A 25435-nucleotide genomic window follows, 5' to 3' on the forward strand; every position below is an offset into this window, starting at 1 on the left:
AACCATTCTTCAACGACTAAAACAACACAATACGGATAACTTATGAAGACTATGCTGCCGGACTTTAAAAACGCAACACACATGTTGGTGATTTGTTTTACCAAATCATGATTAATCCTTATATAATTGCTTTCATGCTTACCATACGTCTTTCTGTTAAGAAAAATTCAATACCTGATTTACCTGAGGTATTTTCAGTGAACATACCGGATTATTGACGTCGCACAAATTTCTAAAAGCAAAATTAGAAACCAATGCATGTTTTTAAAAGTTTTTTTTTCATCTTGAAACATTTCTTGGGATACATACCACCACTTTAATAAATCAGTAAAAATGTTACTTTTCAATATTACTGAGATAGAGCAACGAAAATCTGAATCAGGCCACAAGAATATTGCAGGCAGGAATATGTCAACGTGCTGTTGCAAGGCAATTTCAAGTCAAAATCGCCTCGTATAGTCCTTAAAACAACGGTACAGACAGACGGAATGTGTCCATGGCCAAATCAAACTGCAGTGACAACGCCAGGTCAATAGAATATATTACGCAACGCCATTTGCGAAACAGGTTTACGACTGCAACGTCAACTGCTTACCAAGTTTTCGGATGTCATGGCAGACAGATTCATCCCATATATGTTTCCAATATACTGAATTGCCATAGAATCGATTGCAGAAAAACATTTTAAGGCCTAAGGTTTAACCCGCATAATTGCCAAAAACAGACTGTTATGGGTAAACCCAAATCCGAATGGACAAAACAGAGCTCAAAACAGGCACAAAAGTCGGTCAATCTTTTATGCGTTGGTAACAAGCAGTCATTGCCTTAATTCGACGGTGACACATCTATCGAATAGGAGAAAACCATGGTTTCAGTGCATACAACATGATTTGAACAAAAAACGTGACGTAATCAATTCAACTTTCGAACTACTAACTTTATTTGAAGTCCGTCAGTTTATAAACATTTAATGCATAAAGATATATGAACAAGGCAGAAAATCTATATTTTAGCAAAATATTAACACAACAACAATCAAAACATAAACAACTTTAACAATGATAATCACTTAGTAACTATTTAAAGATTTGTAGACGACTATGACATTAAAATAATTGTAAGGGTAGACAACATATCACTCTTTGTACGACGGTGGATCATCATAGATAACCTGTTGTGATTTAAAGTTATCTCCTCCTTGGTCACGATGCTCCGTCACCTCATACTGTGATGCCCGTGATGCCCGGCTGTACTCTGATTGTCTCTGGTACTGTTCGGTGTTCATGTCATTCCCCGGGATATGAGTTTGTGGAGGACTCATTATCGTTCCTGGCTGATTAGAACTGAAGTAAATTACCTAAAGTGCAAAATGATCATTGTAATAAAGAAAACAAAATCAGTTTTAAGTGTATACGTCCGCCAAAAATGGGTATTAGGTTTTTTTTATCAATTTAATATTAATATTGACAGGCGGAATAAATGTCATTGAGACAGCAAACAAACAATAGAGTGCTCACAAACATGCTTAACCCAATCAAATTCTATATGTGCCTGTCTGTGCCAAGTTTGTAGCTTAATCATTGGTTGTCTTTGGTAGCTGTATGTCATATTTAATTTTCGGTTATTGTTTTATCAGGCCGTTGGATTTTTCGGTTGAATCTCACATTTTGTCATGTCGGGTACATTTATAGCTCACTAAACGGTATGGGTTTTACTCATTGTTGAAGGCCGGACGGAAACCTATTAGTCCTATAACATAAGCCTTCGTAGGTTCATATCGTTTGCTTTCGACGTTTTTTATTTGATATTTTTGTTTACTATCAATGCCGAACCACGTCGTTTGATGTTCGGCATTGAAAGTAAAAAAAATATCCGTCGAAAAAACGTCGAAAGCAAATGATATGAACCTACGAAGTCTTATGTTACAGGACTAGGAAACCTATAATTGCTTACATCCACGTCATTTGACTCGGTGGATTGTTGTCTCACTGGCAATCATACCACATTGCCTTACTATGTAATAAACATATTTTTGTGCGAATTTTATTTATCAAAAGCCATCAAAATTGTGGGTTTTTTTCTATTTGAAAAGAATTTTACGAAAACTCAAGTTACCAAAACAGACCTGCTCACTACCTTTATAAACGAGGGGCATTTAAAGCTTGAATACATATTGCATAGACCATATGCTGAGCTACAGATGATTTTATATTTTTTTTTTTTTTTTGAGTTACTTGTTGTCTCATTGACGTATAAATCGCCTTATATTCGCTTTAATTGAAGGAAGAATCAAGACTTTAAAAATGAAACGTGAATATCTTGTTTTTTTAATTTTTACTGGAAAATAATCAGTTACTAACATGCAGTTTTCTTAATTCATTAATCTTTTTTCCGATTAACCGATGGCTGATTCATCTAACTTCAAAATATTTATGTCGGGGACATACGTGATAACTCCTGCTTGTATTCGTAATTTATTCTCCACTAACTTAAAAAAAGGGAGGTGAAAAATACCAAAAAGATATTCAAACTCATAAGTTGAAAATAAACTGACAACGTCATGTCAAATAACGAAAAAGACCAAAAGACAAACAACAGTATACAAAACACAACATAGAAAAATAAAGACTGAACAACACGAACCCCACCAGAATCTGGGGGAGAACTCAGGTGCTCCGTTATAACTTAGAATATGACCAAAATATATCTTATTTGGAACAGGATAAATGAAATTGTAACATCCAGTTTCTATTTACTGTAAAATCTTAAATACTAGTATACATGTATAAGAAAATTGTTCAACTTACGGTGGGTTCCGACACTTCCCATGCAGAACAACAACAGCAATAGGACGCTGAAATGATCCCTACAACAAACTGACCAGCAGAAAATATGGACAAAAAGGCTGACAGCACGACTACTTTTCCATTGTGGAATTCTCGCTGAAATAAAGGACGACGCTTAAATTAATAATAATTTCTGATATTAACGAAGTTAGAAATCGTCTCTTTTTTAGATACGTGTGTTATAATTAAATCAATTTAACAGACGAGAGGCAAAGTATATGTAACGAAAAAAATGTAGATGTAGCATTTATACTTACAGATATACAGTCATTTAAAACCCGCTGCATTTGTTTGCACCTGTCCTAGTGTTCAGTGGTTGTCGTTTGTTGATGTGGTTCATACGTGTTTCTCGTTTCTCGTTTTTTATATATTTTTTTAAGGATGAGTCATGGACATGCTTAATTTCTACTTTCTTTTTGGCTAATTATTATATCCAACTTTTTGTGTACTATACATATATGGATATCTATTTTTCTTTTTTCTTTTTGGGCTGCTTGTTTGTTATCTATATCAACCACACTTGCAAAAAAAATGCATTAGTATTAAAAAAAAAACATACCATAGATTCTTTATCTACATATTCTTTAAGAACTTAAATAGTTCTCGTTAAACTTTTTTTTTATCTCATTGTTTGTATTGTATTATGAAAAATTATTGATGTTGTAATGTTTATGCCCTTTGGGGCCCATAATTGGAAAAATATCTTATAGATTAGACCGTTGGTTTTCCTGTTTGAATGGTTTTACACAGGTCATTTTTGGGGCCCTTTATAGCTTGCTGTTCGGTGTGAGCCAAGGCTCCGTGTTGAAGGCCGTACTTCGACCTATAATGGTTTACTTTTACAAATTGTGACTTGGATGGAGAGTTGTCTCATTTCATGCATATGCAGGACGAGAACAAATATCGTCCGAGATGAAGAGTGGAAAATTTGGACTGCCATTTGAAAAAAGGATTTGTTGGATAGGAGCAGAAATTTTGCCTTGCGACTTGTGGTAGTGTTTTCCTGCATCCAAGTCAGCGAAACGGACGCCCTGTTTAGCATTTGTTTTACTATAGGAGGAGATAATTTTGAATAATGTCTTTAAAAAATTCGGACCTTCGTTTTGTCTTAAAATTTCAATTTCCTTACCGGGGAGAAATGTTTTTCTTGGGTATATGTATATAACTTATACATACTTCGTCTCAAGTTTAGGCCCAACAGTGTTAGATCTGCAAATTTGTGTTTATATATCACAATTTTTAAAAAACATAAACAAAAATCAGAAATGCTCGTTGCCTTCCTAACACTTCCTTTTTGAAAAAAATAAATGGATTCACGATTGAGAAGTTTCATATACACCTGACATTCAAAAACGCATAGCAATAGTTAATAAGCTGAAATTTAATTGTTGTCTTACAGTAACGTACATTCGAATGCAAAAAGTGCCATACTTCATAATTCAAAAGTGTGCATAATATCCGTCATTGTACGGGTTACTATTTAGTGATGTTTTAAAGGTCTTAAAATTTACTTGTGTATTGAATATTTATTAGTATAAAATCCAAAAATCGGACTGCTACTCAATACCACAAATAAACAATAAGCAATACAATTTTGTAACATTTACAAAAAAGAAAAATTATTTAAAAAAAAAACTAAGTTTGTTTGGGTTTTTTTTTCTTGTTACCTTTTCTTAAATGCTAGACAATAAGCCTCCCCTCAAATGGACATAACTTGTGTAGAAATTCTTATAGAAATAATCTTACTTACGTATATGGCTCCAATGACTCCAAGACTGAATATGATAGGTACAAATAGAGCAGATCCAATTATACTACATACCATAAAGGCAATTTTCTGAATAATAGAGTATAACGTTGAAAGAAGGGTTAGTCGAGCGTAACATATTTCGACATTAGCAATATTTTTTTTCCTTTCGTTTATGCATTATTTTGAATATATATAATGAAACAATGAAATATTTTGAAAAATCGTACTTTTTCAGATTTTAAACGGTTTTTAAATTGTAGCAAACTTGCCCTTCTTCATCCAGTTGAGCTAAAATTAAAATGAATCTTATGTTTAAATCTATAAACATAATGACACATTGATAATGATTATTCCCAAGATTAAAAAAATAAACTCATAATATATGCAATTACAATCCGAGTCCTTTGTTCTTTATAAGATCGAGAGTTTTTATGTTATCAAATTTCGAAATCATTTTAAAATAAGGAATCATGAATCTCTCTCATGCATAGATTTGATTAAGGTGTCAGACCAGTCTACCAATTCTCCCACCTCAATTTGGAACGTAAAATACTGCTTTTGATGTCATTGTTTACTTAAACTAACAAACAAATGGTGTCTTCCTCGAATGCCAACATTTTATATGTTACCTATTCCTTGAATGCCAACAAAAATATTTCAATGGATGTTTATATAATAACAATAGGTGTTTTTATAAGTATTTAACTGTTAAATAATTAGTGAACTTGATAAAATTGCAAAATTTTATCACTTTTTGATAAGAAAAAATAGTAGACATTAGGATAAAATTATTATGAATTTTAAAGAAATAAAGAAGATGAAAACATTTTTATTACTTTTTATTAAAAAAAAAGATATTTTGAGAATGGAAATGCTTATTAACCTATTCCTTGAATGCCAACAAAAATATTTCAATGGATGTTTATATAATAACAATAGGTGTTTTAAAGAAATGAAGAAGATGAAAACATTTTTATTACTTTTTATTAAAAAAAAAGATATTTTGAGAATGGAAATGCTTATTAACCTTTTCCTTGAATGCCAACAAAAATATTTCAATGGATGTTTATATAATAACAATAGGTGTTTTTATAAGTATTTAACTGTTAAATAATTAGTGAACTTGATAAAATTGCAAAATTTTATCACTTTTTGATAAGAAAAAATAGTAGACATTAGGATAAAATTATTATGAATTTTAAAGAAATAAAGAAGATGAAAACATTTTTATTACTTTTTATTAAAAAAAAAGATATTTTGAGAATGGAAATGCTTATTAACATAAGACATTAAAAAAAGGATATTAGAGATTTATTTAATTCCATATCATTGTAAATATTATATTATATAGACTATAGTTAATATGAACTAAATGAAGATTTCAATTGAATAAGTAATTAAACTTTAACAAGAGGGCACACGCTGAAATGTCTCGCCTTCTTTACTAATCATTGATATTATGTTGATAGTTCTAAATATAAAGCTTTACTACAACTATCACATAAATTTAACATGATCCAAGAAAATGAGGTCAAGGTCATATAAACCAAACAAGAAATACATGTACACCTTACAATCATTCAATACACTAAATATAGTTGACCTATTGCTTATAGTTTCTAAGATACAGACTTAACCAAGAAAACTAAATATTGACTAATGAACCATGAAAATGAGGTCAAGGTCAGATGAACCATGCCAGGCAGACATGTACAGCTTGCAATCATTCCATACACCAAATATAGTTGACCTATTGCATATAGTATTAGAAAAAAAGACCAAAACTCAAAAATTTAACATTGACCACTGAACCATGAAAATGAGGTCAACGTCAGAAGACACCTGCCAGCTAGACATGTACACCTTACAATCATTCCATACACCAAATATAGTAGACCTATTGCATACAGTATAAGAAAAAACAGACCAAAGCACAAAAACTTAATTATAACCACTGAACCATGAAAATGAGGTCAAGGTCAGATGAAACCTGCCAGTTGGACATGTACACCTTACAGTCCTTCCATACACCGAATATGCTAGACCTATTGCTTCTAGTATCTGAGATATAGACTTGACCACCAAAACTTAACCTTGTTCACTGATCCATGAAATGAGGTCAACGTCAAGTGAAAACTGTCTGATGGGCATGAGGACCTTGCAAGGTACGCACATACCAAATATAGTTATCCTATTACTCATTATAAGAGAGAAATTAACATTACAAAAAATCTTAACTTTTTTTCAAGTAGTCACTGAACCATGAAAATGAGGTCATGGACAATGGACATGTGACAAACGGAAAATTCGTAACATAAGGCATCTATATACAAAGTATGAAGCATCAAGGTCTTCCACCTTCTAAAATACAAAGCTTTTAAGAAGTTAGCTAACACCGCCGCATCACTATCCCTATGTCGAGCTCCCTGCGACAAAAGTCGCATGCTCGACAAAAATCATCAGAACTAATTAAGTAAATTTGATAACTTCGAAGCTGGAAACTTTAAAAGTTTCAAGAAAATCCATAATAATGGGGAAACAAGAATTCCGATGAGTTGCGAACATTTTAAACACCTAAACAATATTATTTTATGAATCAATTACAATAAAAAAAAGGTGTAGTATTATTATCAAGAAAAATATCCTGAACAAACTGAACAAAATAAAAACATTGTAATCTAACACGTGATACAAAGTTTCAAGAAATTCCATCAAGTAATATGGGAGGATATTACAGCACACACAACTATAGAAATATTGAAAAAAAAACTTCAAAGACTAAAGAGGCTATTGTAGAATTTGAGCAAACTGGAATTCCTGACAATATGCACATGTTCACTTTGTGATGCAACACTTTTCAAAGTTTCATTTTAAGAGAATCCATATTTGTTCAAGCAGTAACAGCAAAAAATGATATTCAACAACTTGACAAACATGAATTAGATTTAGCTACCTGTAATTTACCTATCTGTTTAATTAGTATGATTGTTTTGATAAGCATGCACTTTTGTTGTGATAACTACTTACACATATTCCTTGAACGCCAACATAATTTTACAGGTAAATCGTCGGTAGATCAAAGGATGTTGGCATTCAAGGAATAAACCAAACAAATTTGCAGAAATGAAACTTTTGGTGAAAGAGAAATATATGTAGACCATTTTGAGCCAAAATTTACTTGTTTATGAGTTTGCATTAAAAAAATTGAGGATAAATGCGCTACATAGTATACTTATTTAAGATATTCAGAAAACCAGGGGTTATTTTTTAGTAGTACTTGATTTCCGAACTGTAGTATTTCATTACAAGACTTTAAACATTGGTTGAAAATTGGCATGTAGAAAGGTGATGCATGTACAATTCAGGATATACCTGGTTTCTATGAAGTTAAACTTAAGGTAAAATATTTAGAGAGCTGTGAAAATTGCTAATAATGGTTGAATAGATAGGGATTTTGAATTGGTGGTCTGACACCTTTATTCATTGTCCGGGTTTGGCTTCATTTGTTGGTTCTATTTTGTTTTAGTGTTTTGTCCACTACATAACAATTAAATGAAATCAACTAAGTAACACAGCCACTTTTTTGTTTTTTACAGTATCATGTTTTTTTGTACAAGTCTAATTAGACATTTGCGGAAACTACGTCTATACCTAGGATTACACTTAGACTTACGATAACAGTTGACGAAAAACAAGGGGTCATCTCAAAATTAAAAAAAGCAACAATAGAGATACCTAGTAAAACCAAATGATTGTTTTTTTGTTAAACGTTTCGACGACATACAAATGGTCACAACAGATTTGAATCGCTGTATTGGATATGTCACCAAATAATCCCCATAACTTTGTTTTGTTTTTTTTCAATTCTTCGATGGCGTGTTCAAGCTTTACCTTATAGTGTTTAATAAGCCCATTTATTTTTTTAGACTGCCTCTACATATCCTGGGGTTTCGAACAATCTGTTGTCTTGTATAAGGTTTATAATCTTTTTGTTATAGTTCCCGGGCAAAATTGTGTCTTACTTTATTTTAGTAAAGCAAAACCAGCAAAAATTCGTTCAGAGGGTACTCAACAAAAGGTGCACTTGAAAATCAGGGAATATGCGACAAGCAAGTAACACAATATAATTATTAAGCAATGCTTTTAAAATATCAATGTCCTTCGTTTTCACGATTACATTTTGTATCCGAAACTGTTCCCTATAACCGGCTTAAATAGTTTTTCTTCTCGGCTGATATACCTTTGCACCTTTTATCCCTTTTAATCAACGAAATAATTTTGCGGATAAACTTTGTGTGACCGTCATAAGTGCACTCTAGAGTACAATTGTACCGGTCTCGGATCAATACTTACTGCTCATGCTTCGATCAGACCACACCCACCCATGTTTATGGGAGAGAAATGATTATAGACACCGTGAAAAAACCGTCTATACTCAAATGATTCCCAAGATCTCTATCAAAATTGCACAAAAAAAAACAACTCAGAAGTCATTTTTACCTGCGTCTCTGAAGGCAAAAGCAGATTTAGTAACCGCTCGGCTCTGTCCGTCTATCCGTTCGAAAAATCTTGCTTAAAGTTTTCCTGGCCTCTATAGAAAGGAATGATATTATATTTGGTCTACAGCTTAATAACTAGTGAGTTGAGACCCGCAAGTAAAATGCCATGAGAATAAACGGTTCTTTTAAAAGCACCAAACCTCTGTATATCCTCCCATTTTCTTAAAAAAAAATAAGGAAACTATATGTCTTAGCATAAACATAAATATTGTCAACATGCTCCTTAGTTGATCGTCCTTTCTTTAGTCTAAGTCTTGTTGAAATTAATTTCTAATTGTCCAAACCTAGCCAACGACAATACGTTTTTTTTTTTATTTCATGTAAAACTTATCAAGTGATGTTTGTCCATTCTATCATACTCCGTACATGAACACGATGTACAATAATTAATGTGTAAATATTACTTCATATATTTCTTAAAATCCCTGTTGTTCAACTATAGAAAAACATCATCGGAGTTCTAGAACGACGGTTCATATTTACACTTTGAGACGACCCAAGATTTAAATGCTACCTGAAAGTGTAATTGTAATCCTAATCGTAGGTGTATGACAGTTTCCGCAAATGTCTAATAAAAGTAGTTGTAATAAAATTTAAGCTATAAAACGGACTGCCTTATTATTTAACATTCAGGCGTTAATATTAGAAATAAATTTATACACATCTTTTCATTTTTTTTTAAATGAATGTGGCTTTTTAATCATTTAAAAAAAAAAAAAATTTGATTTTGTAAAAAAATTCAGCTATGTAAAGTGATAAGAATTGCTTACTCGATGATAAATGCAAAATTATTCTATTTAGTATGGCATACGCTAATAATATTAAAACTGTTACGTACATTTTGTACGTGACGTTGTTGACATGATAACACAATAGAGGGACATTTTTTGTTTTTTTTACAGTTTTTTCAAAACAACCTTTCTCTGTCGGGATAAAGATTGAATGCTTTTTCACACTTATAATTTATGGTCACAAATTTATATTCTAACGCGCTTCTGGTGTACCAAATTATAAGCCTGTTATCTATGAAGAGTTTTACCACCACTGGGTCGATGCCACAACTGAAAGACGTTTTTACACCCCCCCCCCTTCAAAGGGTATAACCATCCCAGTAATCAGTACGTTTTTGTTGACATGAAATATATATAGCATTCCTATGTTCTTTTTATGTAAATCAAATGTTTCTAAAATATTGAATAATTTGAAACACTAAGGTTTTTCTACTTCAGTTATAGATTGACCTAGCAGTATTTGGCACAACTTTTCGGTTTTTTAATGTTTTCCAACTTCGTATTTGATTTGCATTACGACCCGGGATTGCCGATTTTTTGTAAGCGTGACACGTGAAAGTCAAATTATTGTGCCGTGAAAACGGGAAATGAAGTCTAGCGGGACACGGGAAATTACAAAAAAAATGAAAATTGCTTACGTACATAGTGTAAGCGGGATACGGGAATCTGACAAAACAGTAAGCGGGATCCGGGATCAGAACCCCCCAATGAGACCCCCTTAAGTTATAAGTCTGGTATCTTTGATGATTTTTTTTCAAACATAGACCATTAAAAATGCCGTTTTTACAGAACCACATCGCCATGTATGTAATTTAAAGCTCTAAAACATTATGTCGTAATCTTGAACAATTGAGCGTTGTGGTATGGGTCTGTTGTTGAAATATATAATCAGGCAAAATCGGCCTGTTTACTTACCAGGTTTTTCCAGTTATGTATTTTCTTTCGTGACATACAAATGGGAAAGAATCCGGTAAATAAAAACTAAAAAAGAAATAAACATTCAAGTTTTTTAAGTGTAACACTGCTTGCTTTTCTTTTAATGTTTTAATCAATGTGAACGAACAGTTGGTCACACAGGAACTTACAAAACCTTTTGAATGAACTAGAACGCATTGCCTTCAGCTATTCGTTTATATTTTTATAGATGTATAACAAATTCTTCATAACAGACCGGAACAGAATAAAAATATCAAAACTTGGTATGCTTGTCAATGAGACAACTATTCACCAGGAACCAAATAACGTGGATATAAGCAACTATCGAGCACCGTAAGGTCTTTAAAAAACAATTTTCCAAAGTACATAACTTAGAATCACAAAACCGCAGAAAAAAATAAGTTAAGAAATGGCAAAGAAAAAACGGTTATTTCAAAATAATACAGAGTCAACTATAGTAATGTGATTTCAAGTTTAGAAAAAAAATCATTTATGAACTGTACATTTCAATTATGTAAATAATTCTGGCTCTCCGTGTCATATATTTGGTGAATAAAATGCCTACTATTAAAGAGTGACTGATATATTCTGATGGGGGTTAATTGTGCACCTCTTATTGTATTGTTATAAAACTAAGAAGATGTAGTATGATTGCAAATGAGACAACTCTCCTCCTTACTAAATGGCGTGCAAGTTAAAACAATAGGTCGCCTTACGGCCTTCAACAATGATCAAAACCCATACCGCATAGCAAGCTACATGTATTAAAATACTCGAAATGTAAAACAATTCAAACAAAAAAACTAACGGCCTCATTGGTGTACAAAACAAAAATACAGAATGTAGCGGGGTTTAACATGTTAGCGGACGTCCAACCCCCCCCCCCCCCCCTAACCTGGGACAGTGGTACATCAGCACAACACAGGAACAAACCGTTCCTTTACTGTTATGAATCAAAGTTTGTGGCTTAGATTCATAAAGATCCAAACACGCAATCATTCAGCAGTAGCATTGACGTATCAAAAGTAAACAAAAGTACGACATACGGCTACTGAACAACGCATGCCAAGTCTTGACAAAAGCTTTAATGGCTTCTGTACATATAAGCTACTCACAGCTGCCATTAGAAAAGATTTATGTACAGCTTTATTTCTTCTCGTTCATATTATTCATAAAATTATAAACATGTTATGTGTGTTGGTGTGAGTCTTGGTGCTAACGTATATATTTTTTATGGGTTTCCAGTTGTCTAAAGCAAAAAGTCCACATCTATTACATCAATACCATGGGAGCAAGTTAGTTAACATACCCATACTGAGCATATCAGACATGTTAGATCAAATGCAAGCAATGGTTCTGTGTATCTTCGCCATATCCAACACTGCCAGAACCAGGGATCATGGACGCCATAATAACTTTTATATGAGTGGCGACAGTTCCTGTTCATTTCAATTGCATCAATAATTACGCCTATGAAGCTGTGAACCATACAAATAATAGCTAGTGCAATCTGTGATCCTCCAAGAATTCGAAATGTTCTGACAGGAAACATCGGTTCTGGATTAGGTGCAACCAAGTTTTGGCCTATATGAGCAACAGATGGGTATGTGACAGTCTTTACTACTGGGTGATGTATTACAGTCGCAAATTCAGGTTCACTGATTGGGTGTGAGGTCATTCTGGAAACTAGCATTAAAAAATACAAGAAAAACATTAATTTTTCATCGTTTTCAATGTCAAATGTTTCGGTGTCATAGACGATTATATCTTGTTCTTAGTATCTGATCTACCCTCCCCAGAAACTGATAAAAGTGCAATTAAGTTAAAAATACATTTCCAAAACTTGAACAGTGTGGAATCTTACAAGAAACAACGGAAAAAATATAGTTACTATAAATAAATTCCATAAGTAGTATTTACAATTTTCTTTGATGGATTTGGATAAGTTCTAGCTAGTTTTTGACTTCTGCTGGAAAAACAAAAGTTGTTTTCATTAGGGCCAGAAACTAAGAAACCTCCGTCATCCCCCAAAGAACTGTAGCTATAAATATAAGAGCATGACACATTCCAAACACGTTACATGAGAGCAACATCCCTATCCCGACCATATACGGGATAGGATATTTATAGAACCAATAAACTGGGCGCCCCTTAGCAAGGATCATGTGCATTCCTATGGGAGAAGTCGAAGTAGTCCACTACCAAAATGTAGCTGTGTCTCGATACCCCTGTTATTTGAAGGGTCACATATCTGGGATTGGAAAAAAGTGTCACTAGCGGTTTTTTTCTTGCTACTGGACATGGATGATCTAAGCAAGGATCTCTGTTATCTACAATGAAGATGTGATGCGTGGATTCTTTGACTTCAATGGTATTTTCATTCTTAAATCGTGTGGTACACTGTCCCATCCAAATAGATATAAGAAGATGTGGTATGAGTACCAATGAGACAACTCTCCATCCAAGTCACAATTTGTAAAAGTAAACCATTATAGGTCAAAGTACGGCCTTCAACACGGAGCCTTGGCTAACACCGAACAACAAGCTATTAAGGGCCCCAAAAATGACTTAAAACCATTCAAACAGGAAAACCAACGGTCTAATCTATATAAAAAACGAGAAACGAGAAACACTTATGAACCACATCAACAAACGACAACCACTAAACATCAGGTTAGTCACATGTGAATTGATAAATGATACGATTATTTTATCTTATTGTAGAATTATCAATCTGATTGATACAGATCCTACGCCACATCCTCCATTGCAAGCAATAGCGTGGACACAAAATTTGTATTTTAATCAGATTATAGACTTATTCAATTAAAGCCGTTAATTCCTTGCTTCATAATATTTATGTTCCCTTTAGAGTTTAGAGATATATTATACTGCCAAGTAATTGGTATTCCAATGGGAACTAACTGTGTCCCTCTTATTGCAGTTTTATCCCTTTGCTCTTTTGAATAACAGTTTATGTTACAACTTCATAAAGACCAAACTAAACACCATTTGATAGATATTTTAAACATACCTGTAGATATTTAGATGAGTTATTCTCTGTCAACAAACATTGTTTTGTGTAAATATTCAAATGAAATTTATTCACCATAATTTACTCTTACTACATCGATGTCCCCTTTTAGCCCTTAGTCGAAATTTTATGATTTTAAAAAGTCAAAATTTCAAATTAAAGTCAAAATTTCGAGATTTGAAAAGTTAAAATTTCGAGTTATAGTCGAAATTTTAAAGATTTGAAATGTCAAAATTTCGACTTTGAAAAAAAGTGCAATGCCAATTTTATTTATACTGTGTCCCTAATACGCTTCCGTAGGATCCTGCATCCTTTAATTAACTTATGTAAAACATTTCTGGCTTTAATAAATTCAAAAAAAAAAGCGCTTCACGCGCTAAAATTCAAAAAATGCTATTTTTTATCAAATAAAACTTACACTTATCAATAAATTAGTTTACAAATAATTAACATATCATAGTTATGAATAAATTAATTTGCAAATAATTAACTATTAAATATTTAAATATGAATAAACAAGTGAAACTGCGAGCTACTGCTCACTGATGATACCCCCGCCCAAATATTTCGGTAAACAGGAAGTTGTTGAGTGATGAATCTGAAAACGCATCACACGGTAAAGCTGACTTATATTAACCCTGAAACCAAATTTCAGAAATCCTTGTATTGTAGTTCCTGAGAAAAATGTGACGAAAATTTTCAACTTGGCTATCATGTGTTAAATGATACAAGTGTTCGGTAAACAGGAAGTTGTTGAGTGATGCATCTGAAAACGCATTACACGCGGTATAGCTGACTTATATAAACCCTGAAACCAAATTTCAGAAATCCTTGTATTGTAGCTCCAGTGAAAGATGCGACGAAAAATATTCATGGGACGGAAGGATGGACTGACGGATGGATGGAAGGATGGATGGACTGACGGATGGACTGACGGATGGACTGACTGAGGTAAAACAGTATACCCACATTTTTTTAAAGCGGGGGTATAATTAATTTATAAATAATTAACTTATTTAATACTACGTATTTATATTTTCCTGGCTTTAATAAATTTTAAAAAAGCGCTTTACGCGCTAAAATTAAAAATGCTATTTTTATCAAATATAACTAACACTTATCAATAAATGAGCTTACAAATAATTAACTAAATATCTAAATAAGTAAATAATATCATAGTTATAGTTTACAAATTGTAAACTAAATATTTTAATAAATAAATGACATGTCATAACTATGAATAAATTAATTTTATACAGATAATTAACTAAATATTTAAATAAATAAATGAGAGACTATATCTATGAATATATAGATACTATAAGATTTATTCCGTTTTATTTTTATTTACCTTGTGTTCTGTTGGTTTCAACTTGTTACTTGTAACGTCTGATGAGAATCAGTAGAAATATATGTTTTTATCTTCTATAAGTAGTGATGTAACGTGCCTTTATACGTACAGAAAGTGTACTAATGTAACGTGTTAATATTTACCAACCTTTCCGATGACATTTTAAATTAATCTCAGCGAGATTTCATTTGAAAAAAAATCGTTTAATATTATCACACTGTGTAAGGATCGCCATGATGATCGTCATGACTGGAAAAGTATAGTGCGGTCAAGGTACAGCTAAATTAGCTATGTCAAAGGTTTTTGAAAATTTTTCCATTGGCTCGTTGAATTGTTTAACTGAAAATCGAAAAAAGATAATGCATTTATATCTCTTATTTTCTAAAATATTACTGAAATAATTCTTTCAAAATGGAAGCACATTTGTATCAAATCGGCGAAAAATGTTTGTTCGTCTAAAAATCACCAAATCTCATAGATCTTTCTTGTTTCTTGCAAGCAATTGATGATCGACACTTTAAATAGAAAAACAGATCATGACAAGAAAACTTCACTCAGTCTTTATAAAAATAAAAAGATTTGGTATAATTGACAATTTGTTGACTATGCACACGGGTGTCATTCGGTATATCGAGGAAAAAGATCGTGAAAGAATACCTTACGGTGGTCAAGTATTGTGATTGGATCGTGAAAGCTCCGGTGTAGGATCGTGAAGGAAATCTTATCGAGAAGACATGTGCAAGGTCAATTACTAATCTAATTTAATGAATTATACGGACAAATTTACAAAAAAAAATAAAACTGTCTGTCAAAATGGTTCAACATTATAACCAGTATCTGAGAAAAATCAAAGTTTAAAAGTACACCGTTTTTACAAAACTACAAAAGGCAGATTGCTCCTCGACATTTCAATGACATTAAATATGTAAACAAACAAGATGTTTTTCATAATTCGAATGATAAACAACTTTTCTTTGTGAAATGTCATTCCATTTTAATGATTCAAATGGTTCTTAAAGTTACTTTGTGTTAGCATAATCAGAAATTTAGCAAAAAATTGAAATATTTATAAAAAAAATGATTTTTCCGATCGTGAAAGATCGCGTACCGCTTTTTGAAGATCGTGAAAAGGATCGTGAAAGATCTGATGCTACGAAAACGTTCAAATAATTATTTAATTATAGGATAATTTATACTTTTAATTGGTAAAGCATTTACTGAATTTGCATGACTCATTCCGGTTCCTTTTGTTGGTGAATATGGCTATAATCGTTCAATGCAATTGGTATGGTATTATCTTATAATACCATACCGACTCTAGGTGCCTTATAGCAATATCAGTATACTTGTTCGTTCTTTATAAATTTGATTTCTAATACAAATTTAAGATTAAGAATCGAACTTAATCGGCAAAATTACAGTTCAAGATGGGCATCATGCACAATCGAGTTACGTTGATTGGCAATTTCCCCACTAAGTTGGGTACAATGACGTATAGCTGTTGTGAACAGACTGATCAAACAATCAAGTAAAAATAACGTTATCTTGGTACCTTTTTAGTTTATGTCAGCGCAGCCACGAAATAAACATTAAATTAGCCAATACTGTCATACTATGTACGCACAAACGACACTCCATATAACTGAAAGTAACAACCCTTACACAAAAAAAAAAAAAAAAAAATGCGTACACATGCATATATTTCCAGGGCGGATGCTTTAAGCATTATGGATACATAATTATATACTTTTACTTTTCGACAATTTACGCTCCTGAAGGTCCTTTCATCTTGTAAATCTACTTATCTAGACACGTGTTTAGTTATTTAAATAACTTCTAAGGAAAATTGTTGAAATAAAAAAAAAATGGAAATAAAATGAAAGCAGTACTGTTCGTTCTTATCTAAATAATTACACGCTTCAACTTTTTGCCAGTATATCAATTGGTAAAAGAAATATTGTTTTCTGATTATTAAGTCTGGTCTGGCGCGAGACGTTTGCGGTTTTTATAATGGACATTAGCGCTTTAATTTTTAGGACATTTACGCTTTAATTTTTAGGACATTTGCGCTTTTTTAATAGGACATATGCGCTTTATAGAGGGTGGATGGGAGTAAAATTAATTCCTTATAACAACCATGACTCTTTCTAAAAGTCAACAGGTACAGCAGGTGGTTTAACAATAAAATTTCGGTCTTCACAAATTGAAGCTTAGATAAACTATGAAGGTACAATTCCTTGGACTATTCATGCTACAAAATGGACAAATATATCTGGTTTACCAGAATAAATTTTTCTGATTTTGTCGTTTGTTCGGAAGAACTTTCAAAGAATATGTGAACATCTTTCCATGACTTGGTAAATTATTATAGGTGAAAAGCGCAAATGTCTTGTCAATTTTGTACAGGTGTATCAAAGTTTAAAGCGCAAATGTCCATAGTATTTGAAGCGCATATGTCCATAGTATTTGAAGCGCAAATGTCCATAGTATTTGAAGCGCAAATGTCCTTTAGTGTAACGGTAAAAAAAAGCGCAAACGTCCTGCGTCCGTCTGGTCACGCCTTGTCTTTAACGATGAAGATAATGCTTTGCCCGATCTTTCACGATCAATTTTGATGAAAAATCAACAAAATTCAATGTTTTCAAAAACAAAATGAACGGTTTCAAGGAATAAAAAACTTTTATTTTTCTGCTCTATCTAACACACCAAAAATTCAGTTTCAAATATATCATTATATATTGAAATGTGACCATTATAGGTACAAAACGTGTTTTTTTTTAATGAATCCCATAGACCTGTGTTGCGCCTTTTGTGTTTTCTCATAAACATTATTGAGAAAGTTGAATCATTTTGACAGACATAATTTTTTTCGGATTTGTTCTGCGTTTTGAAAATACAGCAGATTTTTCACAGATTTTGAAGTAGAATTACAATTTATTACATTCACGATCCGATACCAGATCTTTCACCGTTAGGTATTCTTTCACGGTCATTTTTCTCGATATACCGATTTTTTCTGATTTTCCTCATTTAAGTGTATTTCGTCAGTTATGAATTTCGTGATTTTGTTATTTATTATAACGTTATTATAGAGCTTACTAGCGCTTTTCCTGAACTATCTTCTATTGTGTATTATTTTATGTATCTTACGTAGTCCACTTCCACCGATCGAGAATAAAAAAAACAGAAGGATTTAAATCACAAAGTATAGCTTAATTTCGTCATATATCCAAGTGCCTGTCACAAGTCATGATTATCCTCGGTGGTTGTTGTACGGTCAATATTTGTTGTTTTTTCTTATGACGGAAGAATCTTGCAATCTGATTGATCAATCAATTGGGTGTAAAAACAAACACCCCACCCCAGTTCACCCCGGGATAAAAAGTAAAAATTTTGCAAAAATTTTCTCTCCCCAAAATTCCCGAAAAAATCAAATTTTTCATAATTCCCAAAAGTTAATAAATATACAAAAAAGGTTATATTTGACAATGGGCAACAGTTTGGTGTTGAAAAAAGTGTGTAGTGTTCTTCATATTGATTTTTCAATTTTATTCCCCAGTATAAAAGAAATAAAGGAACGTTTCATAAGAAATAAATTCTTTACATTGGCACAATCAGGGTCTACGGAATTTTTTACCGGTGTACGATTCTGTACACCCCTGATTTCACCAAGATAGCTAATATTATTTGAGAATTTTTAGTGTTGATAACATCGCTATAGGTTTTGTCTCATTGACGTATACCCCATGTATCCTTTCTCGCCTTAGATATAACATCGCTATCGGTTTTGTCTCGTTGACGTATGCCCCATATACCCCACATATCCTTTCTCTCCTCAGATCCAATATCGCCTTTATCTTATGTAAGCATCGATTGTTAATATAAGTCAAAATAACAAACGCATATGGATATATACCTTATTTGTTTCACCTGTGCTTGTTGATTATCAGAACAGTGCAGAAATCTCTGAAGATCTCCTGGTAACGATCAATATTGCCAAAGTAGTTGGGGGGGGGGAGGGGGGTGGGGGGTAGAATAGTACATAAATTTCAGACGCGGTTTCAGATCTTAATCTCTAAACATAACAAGGATACAACGAATTTACAAACAATTCACAAAATGCTTCCTTAAATAAAACCAAATGGCTGTTAAAATGTCAAATCTAAATTACATATGATCTGAACTGATGTCGTAAAATAAGAATGTCTCTTTTTGCATTTTTTCATGAGTTGGTATCATGTAATTTTAGCTTTACGGTTTTCTCTCTCGTAATATTTCGTAATATATTGAAAGCTATTTTTTTTCAGCAAGGAAATTTTTGAATATACCCCAAAAATGGAAATTATGAAGGACAGGGAAAAAAAAGTTTTAAAAAGACGAGTAATAATCTTAAAAACATTACACATAAACAGAATGATAATCATAACGTGGATTTCAACGCAGGTGCACAGCAACGGAAAGATGCACTCGATGTACTAAAAGTATTTCATCAGTCGTTCATATTAAAACTTGTAATAAGTTAGGTCACGAATGAGGAGGAATGTAAAGAATGTGGATAAAAGCAAATCCTTGCTCATCTATCGCGCTGAAATTCATTAACGTCCAACCAAGATATGAAGTCGATCGTAATTTTTGGGTTTAATTATTTCAATTTTACCATTAAAAAAAACATTTCCTTCGTAGCTTCAAGATTCTTCAATTAATGAAAACTGGCAAGAAAACATGAACTCCGAAGCTTAGAATACTCTGAGAGCGATGAGGGTGCACCTGAAATGTTGCTATATATATTATCATAAAGATGGAAAGTGCATAATGGGAAAATTTAAATGGTCTCATCTGAGCAAAATTTTTTGAAAAATTAGATATTAAATAAGTCGATCCAACATACGAATGTAGGTACTGTATCACAAATCGGCGTAAGAAATACATCAAAAATAGGCGGACCGGTCCTTTCGGAAAATCCAACCACTAAAAAAGTCGTCTAAGATACCATTGTTACCACGAGAAACGCGCTCTTTGACTAACCTGTCTCAGGTCTCATCAGTAGCGTCACGAATCTCAATTAATTTGAAGTTAATTGAAGGAATAATTTGACAAGTATTCACCTTTTCGTAGAATAACCTTTACTTAGACTAGTAAGCTCAATCATCTGCGTGGAAATTCAAAAGAAAGACCCTTTTGGTTTTAAGCAGTTTGAGATTTCTTTACCTACAAAATTAATGACTTGCCTGTTGGTACTATAGATTTTTTTTCTTTCAAACCAGGTCAAAAAGAGGTAGGACAAATTTCCCCTGAATGTGTTTCAGAAAGGGGACATTTCCAAAAATTCTTTCAATCTAAACTTAAATTCAATAAAAAAATAAAAATAATATTTAGTAACAATATCATGGCTTATTTTAAAAAAAAAAACAGGCTTATTTTTTGAAAAAAAAACAAAACATATCACCTTATTATAAACGCAAGATATACAAGATAGCCAAAACCCGTAATTTGGACAGGTATTTTAAATTTAATTGTTAACCTCCAAGTTATTGTTGTTTTTTTTCTTGGTGTCAAGTGGCAAATAGTTCATGCATATTAAGGTCGAGAAATACAATAGGTATGTTCTGCAAGATAGGTCGACCGAGAAGAAGGGAAGAAAATTTCGCCTGCCACTCGGGGGAAAATTGGGGAATAGAATTTGCCTTGCAACAGGCCACATACATACAAGGGTTCGTTAACGTGCAAAAAGTGGGGCACTTACCCTACACGATGCATCAGGTTTAACGTTCCAAACGGATGTCCGACTTTCTGAAGGGTTTTACTGCCGGATGGGAGAAGTCCGGTGATAACCATATTTTAATACCTTAGTCAACCCCTTGGGTACCAAATTAAAAGAGTTTGCAATCATGAAATTGATTTCAATTATTTGTTTTTTTACATTCTTTATTTTTGTTGTCTAGTATAAAACGTTAATGAGGAGATGTTGTATGATTAACGAAGGGAACCCCCGTAATATAACAAATAACAAGGAGGTTAACTTCAAATCACAGTACAGCCTTAGTTCAGTGATGAACAAACTCCATATCAAAATTGTAAGTTATAAGAAAAAATTGAATCAATTGAAACAAATCTCATGAACCATACCAGACGTTTTTCCTTTGCTTTTTGTCCTTTTTTTGCTGTGCATGTATCGATTTTGTGTCATGGATGGATAACCCATTTTTCTATTATAATTTAGTATGGGATACGCACGTTTCGTCTTTGTACGCTCACCAGAAGCGCTTGAATCAGCAAAGTTGGCAAAACCTTTCGGAATTGTGGGTCCTCAATGCTCTTTAACTTCATACTTTATTTGGCCTTAAACTTGTTTTATTCGAGTGTCATTGATGAGTCTTTTGTAAACGAAATGCGTGTCTGGCGTATATAAAATTATAAGCCTGGTATTTTTGATGAGGTTAATTTTATTTACAACCACTGGGCTGATGCCACTGCTGGTCGGGGGGTTTCCTCCCCGGTATATTGTTGTGTCGATAAGTATCACCAGCTCGGTAGTCAGCACTTCTGTGTTGACATGAATTAATTATCATTGATATTGTCATATCTATAAATTGACTGTTTACAAAACTTTGACTTGTTCGAAATACCAGAGACATATAGACTATAATACAATGTATCTTATGTTTCCGAAAATACTAAGGATCTTCAACATTAAGAATAGCTAGTCTTATCTGTATTTGACAAAACCTTTCGAAATTTTTGGTCCTCAATGTTCTCCAGCTGAGTACTTTATTTGGCCTTGCCTTTGACTTTTTTATTCGAGCGTCACTGATGAGTCTTTTGTAGATGGAAACGCGCGTCTGGCCGTTACGAAATTATAAGTCTGTATGGTATCTTTGGTGAAGTTTTTTTTAGACCAAATCAATAATGAAAATGAATAGAGAATATTGAAAATAGAAAATTCCAAAAAAGGAACAACTAATCTATTGAGTTTAGCCATTTACAACTGATATTTATAGCTTGTTTTTTTGTTGTTTTTTTTTGGGGGGGGGGGGGGGGGCAGGAGCCTGAAGCTAACGTTTGGAGTGATACTTGTAAACTGAAAAATATGCATTTATCATATTTGTAGCTCCATAAGAGGCCAAGTCCCCTAAATCTGCGTCTGCTATTTTCTGTTTCTACATACAATGTAAGTGGAAAAAACTGTTAAAATGGGGTCTACTGAGCTCTCACGTTATATAGACATTCTGTTGAAACTTTTCTTAACGAACTGAAAGCTGAAAACTTTCTGTAAATTTTCTATATTTAAAGAAAGAAAAATAATTGTGTGATTTCAGAATGACAGTTGGTATTACCGTTTACCATTCAAACTAACTTAACTATATAACTTGATATACGTTTTCCATAGTACGTGTCACATGATCCAGTGAATCGTTAAACGTCGGGAACTTTCGGCACGGATTTAACATGGCTGCTGTGACGCCATGTCGGTGTTAAAAATGACAATGTAAAATCGTAGAAATTTCCAGATGCCAGGCCAACAGAGGCCCCATATGACTAATTTACTTTATAAATATTGTGCAGAGAGTGTATATATTGGACTTAGAGAGCTTCAAACTGATTTGGGGCTTTCGTTTTCAGTTTAATGGAATAATATGAATCTTGACTCATTATCTTTTGCCTTGGCTGAAATAAGTTATTCAGTGGCCAATTTGACAAAGAAAAATTTTAAATCGAGTATAACAGAAATCAGTCATGTACGTATTATCATGAGATTAATGACAATAACGCTTATACTCCGAATATAACCAGGGATTGTGCCAGAGTGTCGTTATCAAGGGAGATAATTTTAGCTCGTGTGATCATGACCAATATGTGCACATGATTTACTACTTACTGTACAAATTAATTCAGTTTATATATCATTTCATTATCACTTTAAAAATATACCAATTCATTTGTTTGTATTGAAAGTTTTACCTTGATTGTTTTATGCACCCTTTTTACATGTCTCAGTCTCTGTACTTTGAAAGGGTGCAAGACTATCTTCTGACTTCTATGAAGGCAACTCCGACTGTCAGTAAGTCAACTTGGACCGTCTATGAATTCAACTCTGACCTTCTATAAAGTCAACTAGGACAAAATATGAAAAGATAGTTTTTACATGCATCTGTCTATTGTTGAAGATTGGAATAATAAAATTTACATTACCGATTGTAACATTTAATAATTTATAATCAATTACATAGTCAAAACTTTCCTTTAATACTTTGTCTGGGTTGACATTATAGATGGTTCGAGTTGACAGTATAGACCGTCCGAATTGACTTGTTAGTCGGTCTGAGTTGATTCAGTCCTATTTGTCCCCGGGCGAGTTGTACCATATTCCTTTGAAAGAGGTTCATCATGCAGTGATCATGTCAAATGAAAATTTAGTCATGTATTCCTGTCTCAGTCTTTAGTTCAAAGATGCATCAAGATTGTACAATGTATCAACACAGCCCTGATGTCATCATTTTACAACAAAAGTTTAAAAATATATATTTGGTGAGATTTCTTTGCTCTACTTTGTCATGGAGACTGAAATAATGAATTATATATCAATAAGATTTCATCTTCTCTCTCTGTTGGACATGCCATCGCAAAAATGACAAGTCCCTGGACTTGGCTTCAAAAATCCTTAGTGGGAACCTTGGTCATATGGAAACATACTCTTAAGGCATTTTATCTTGATTCCTCATCCTGGTATTTATCAGAAGGTATTCAACATATCCATGGTGAACTTACTAAGTACAAGGAATGCTTTGATGAACTTTGGTTGGGGCAACAGCGCTCTATGCAAGATTTTTTTAACACCAACACTTATGGCCACAAATTTTCTTTTTTTTACATAAATGCATATGACTGGTTAAGAAACTCATTAGTAAATCCTAGTGGACCTTTATTATGTTACTTATCATACTTATCATATTTCCGACTGATACAGACATGGATTATTGCTCGATGGAAAGGCTAGAGCGCTGTTTCCATTCCTTCTGGGAAGTCAGTAAATTTTCAGAATAGATAATTGGTATTAATCAGAGATGCTTAATCAATCCTATTCTGATTCATTTTCAAAATTTATTAGTACAAAAACTAGGTCTTATCCAGGGTTTAAGCTAGGATTTTGAGGGCTTTAGTCACTTTTGCGCGAGATGAAAATCAACATTATTTTGGGTAACAGCAAAGGGACCAAGGATGTGTGTATATAACTAGCTATACATCTTTGTCAAACTTTGAAGGACTAAGGCATAAATTTACTAGGCAGTAACTGCAATGGTTTGACTGATGTGGCACTTCAAAAATGAAGATTAGGATATAAAATCTGGAAATCTAGTTCAAACTTTCACTACGGCCCCAGCTTGTCTGGCGATATAGCCGTTGGACGTCAGAGTAATCTCGGACTAACTTTCACTTCAATAAGTTTCATGTGCCCAACAAAAAATGGCTTCAATTTGTCAGTTGGAACAAAGGATTTGTACAAATCCTTATTGGAACGATTCTAATAACTGTAAATTGTAATTGAGAATTGATCACGTTTACTTTCGATTTTCAAATGAAATGAAACGGGAAGTGACAAGTAGATTAATTATAAATTCAAAATGAATCCGGATTCATCTACGGATTGGTTCGTGTTTAAAAAAGGCAGGAAATTATCATTTTTTAATTTTAATTTGCTTATTAAGAGCTATATTTGTCTCTTTCATTTATTTTGATACTAAATTTATTTCGTATTTTACGTTTTAGTGTCTATAAATTCATAGGAATACTTTCACGCATGCGCAGTACATCGGAAAGGAAGCACCTGTTTGACTCGTGAAAACATTTCTGAACGTTCTGAATAAAGTTCTATCTTTTTAATCGAAATTGAAAGTTTTACATCAAAGATGACGAAAATAGGATCATTTGCCGAAACTACGACAAACGAACTGCAAATTGTGATCATTTTAGAAACATTGAAATTAAAAAGCGAACTTTCAGGGGGAAAACAATATTTTGTTCAAATGACGAAACTACGACAAACGAACTGCAAATTGTGGTCGAAGGCCTTTGGAAATATTGAAATTTAAATACCGACTGACTGATTTAACTGGGGAGAATAATTATGATGGTCAATTATGAAGTTTGGTAATAATTAACAGATTAGTGA

At 32.9% G+C, this 25435-nt stretch overlaps 2 protein-coding genes across 6 annotated transcripts in view; one reads left to right on the forward strand and one right to left on the reverse strand.

The window, feature by feature from the left end:
• Window positions 1-985: 985 nt before the first annotated feature.
• Window positions 986-22665, reverse strand: LOC127703191 (uncharacterized). 2 transcript variants are annotated; one of them, XM_052207725.1, is made up of 7 exons: window positions 22602-22665; window positions 15268-15606; window positions 12192-12568; window positions 10862-10927; window positions 4597-4683; window positions 2808-2942; window positions 986-1357 (listed from the first exon to the last, which is right to left on the reverse strand). In XM_052207725.1, exons 3-7 carry the CDS (start codon window positions 12558-12560, stop codon window positions 1136-1138), a joined length of 879 nt encoding a protein of 292 aa, XP_052063685.1. In that variant the 5' UTR covers window positions 12561-12568; window positions 15268-15606; window positions 22602-22665; the 3' UTR covers window positions 986-1135. The 2 variants fall into 2 exon arrangements, with proteins under 2 accessions (XP_052063685.1, XP_052063683.1); XM_052207723.1 differs by lacking the exons at window positions 15268-15606; window positions 22602-22665 and having other exon boundaries at window positions 12192-12896.
• A 37-nt stretch (window positions 22666-22702) lies between these two features.
• The window catches only part of LOC127703183 (CCR4-NOT transcription complex subunit 1-like), a 62441-nt gene continuing 59708 nt past the window's right edge, over window positions 22703-25435 (forward strand). For all 4 annotated transcript variants that reach the window (XM_052207709.1, XM_052207710.1, XM_052207711.1 and 1 more), the window contains exon 1: window positions 22703-23003. In XM_052207709.1, coding sequence (XP_052063669.1) covers window positions 22902-23003 — 102 coding nt within the window. In that variant the 5' untranslated portion in view covers window positions 22703-22901. The remainder of the gene's footprint in view (window positions 23004-25435) is intronic.

Source organism: Mytilus californianus, unplaced genomic scaffold (assembly GCF_021869535.1).
Source record: "Mytilus californianus isolate M0D057914Y unplaced genomic scaffold, xbMytCali1.0.p SCAF_5, whole genome shotgun sequence".
Taxonomy (NCBI): Eukaryota; Metazoa; Mollusca; class Bivalvia; order Mytilida; family Mytilidae; genus Mytilus; species Mytilus californianus.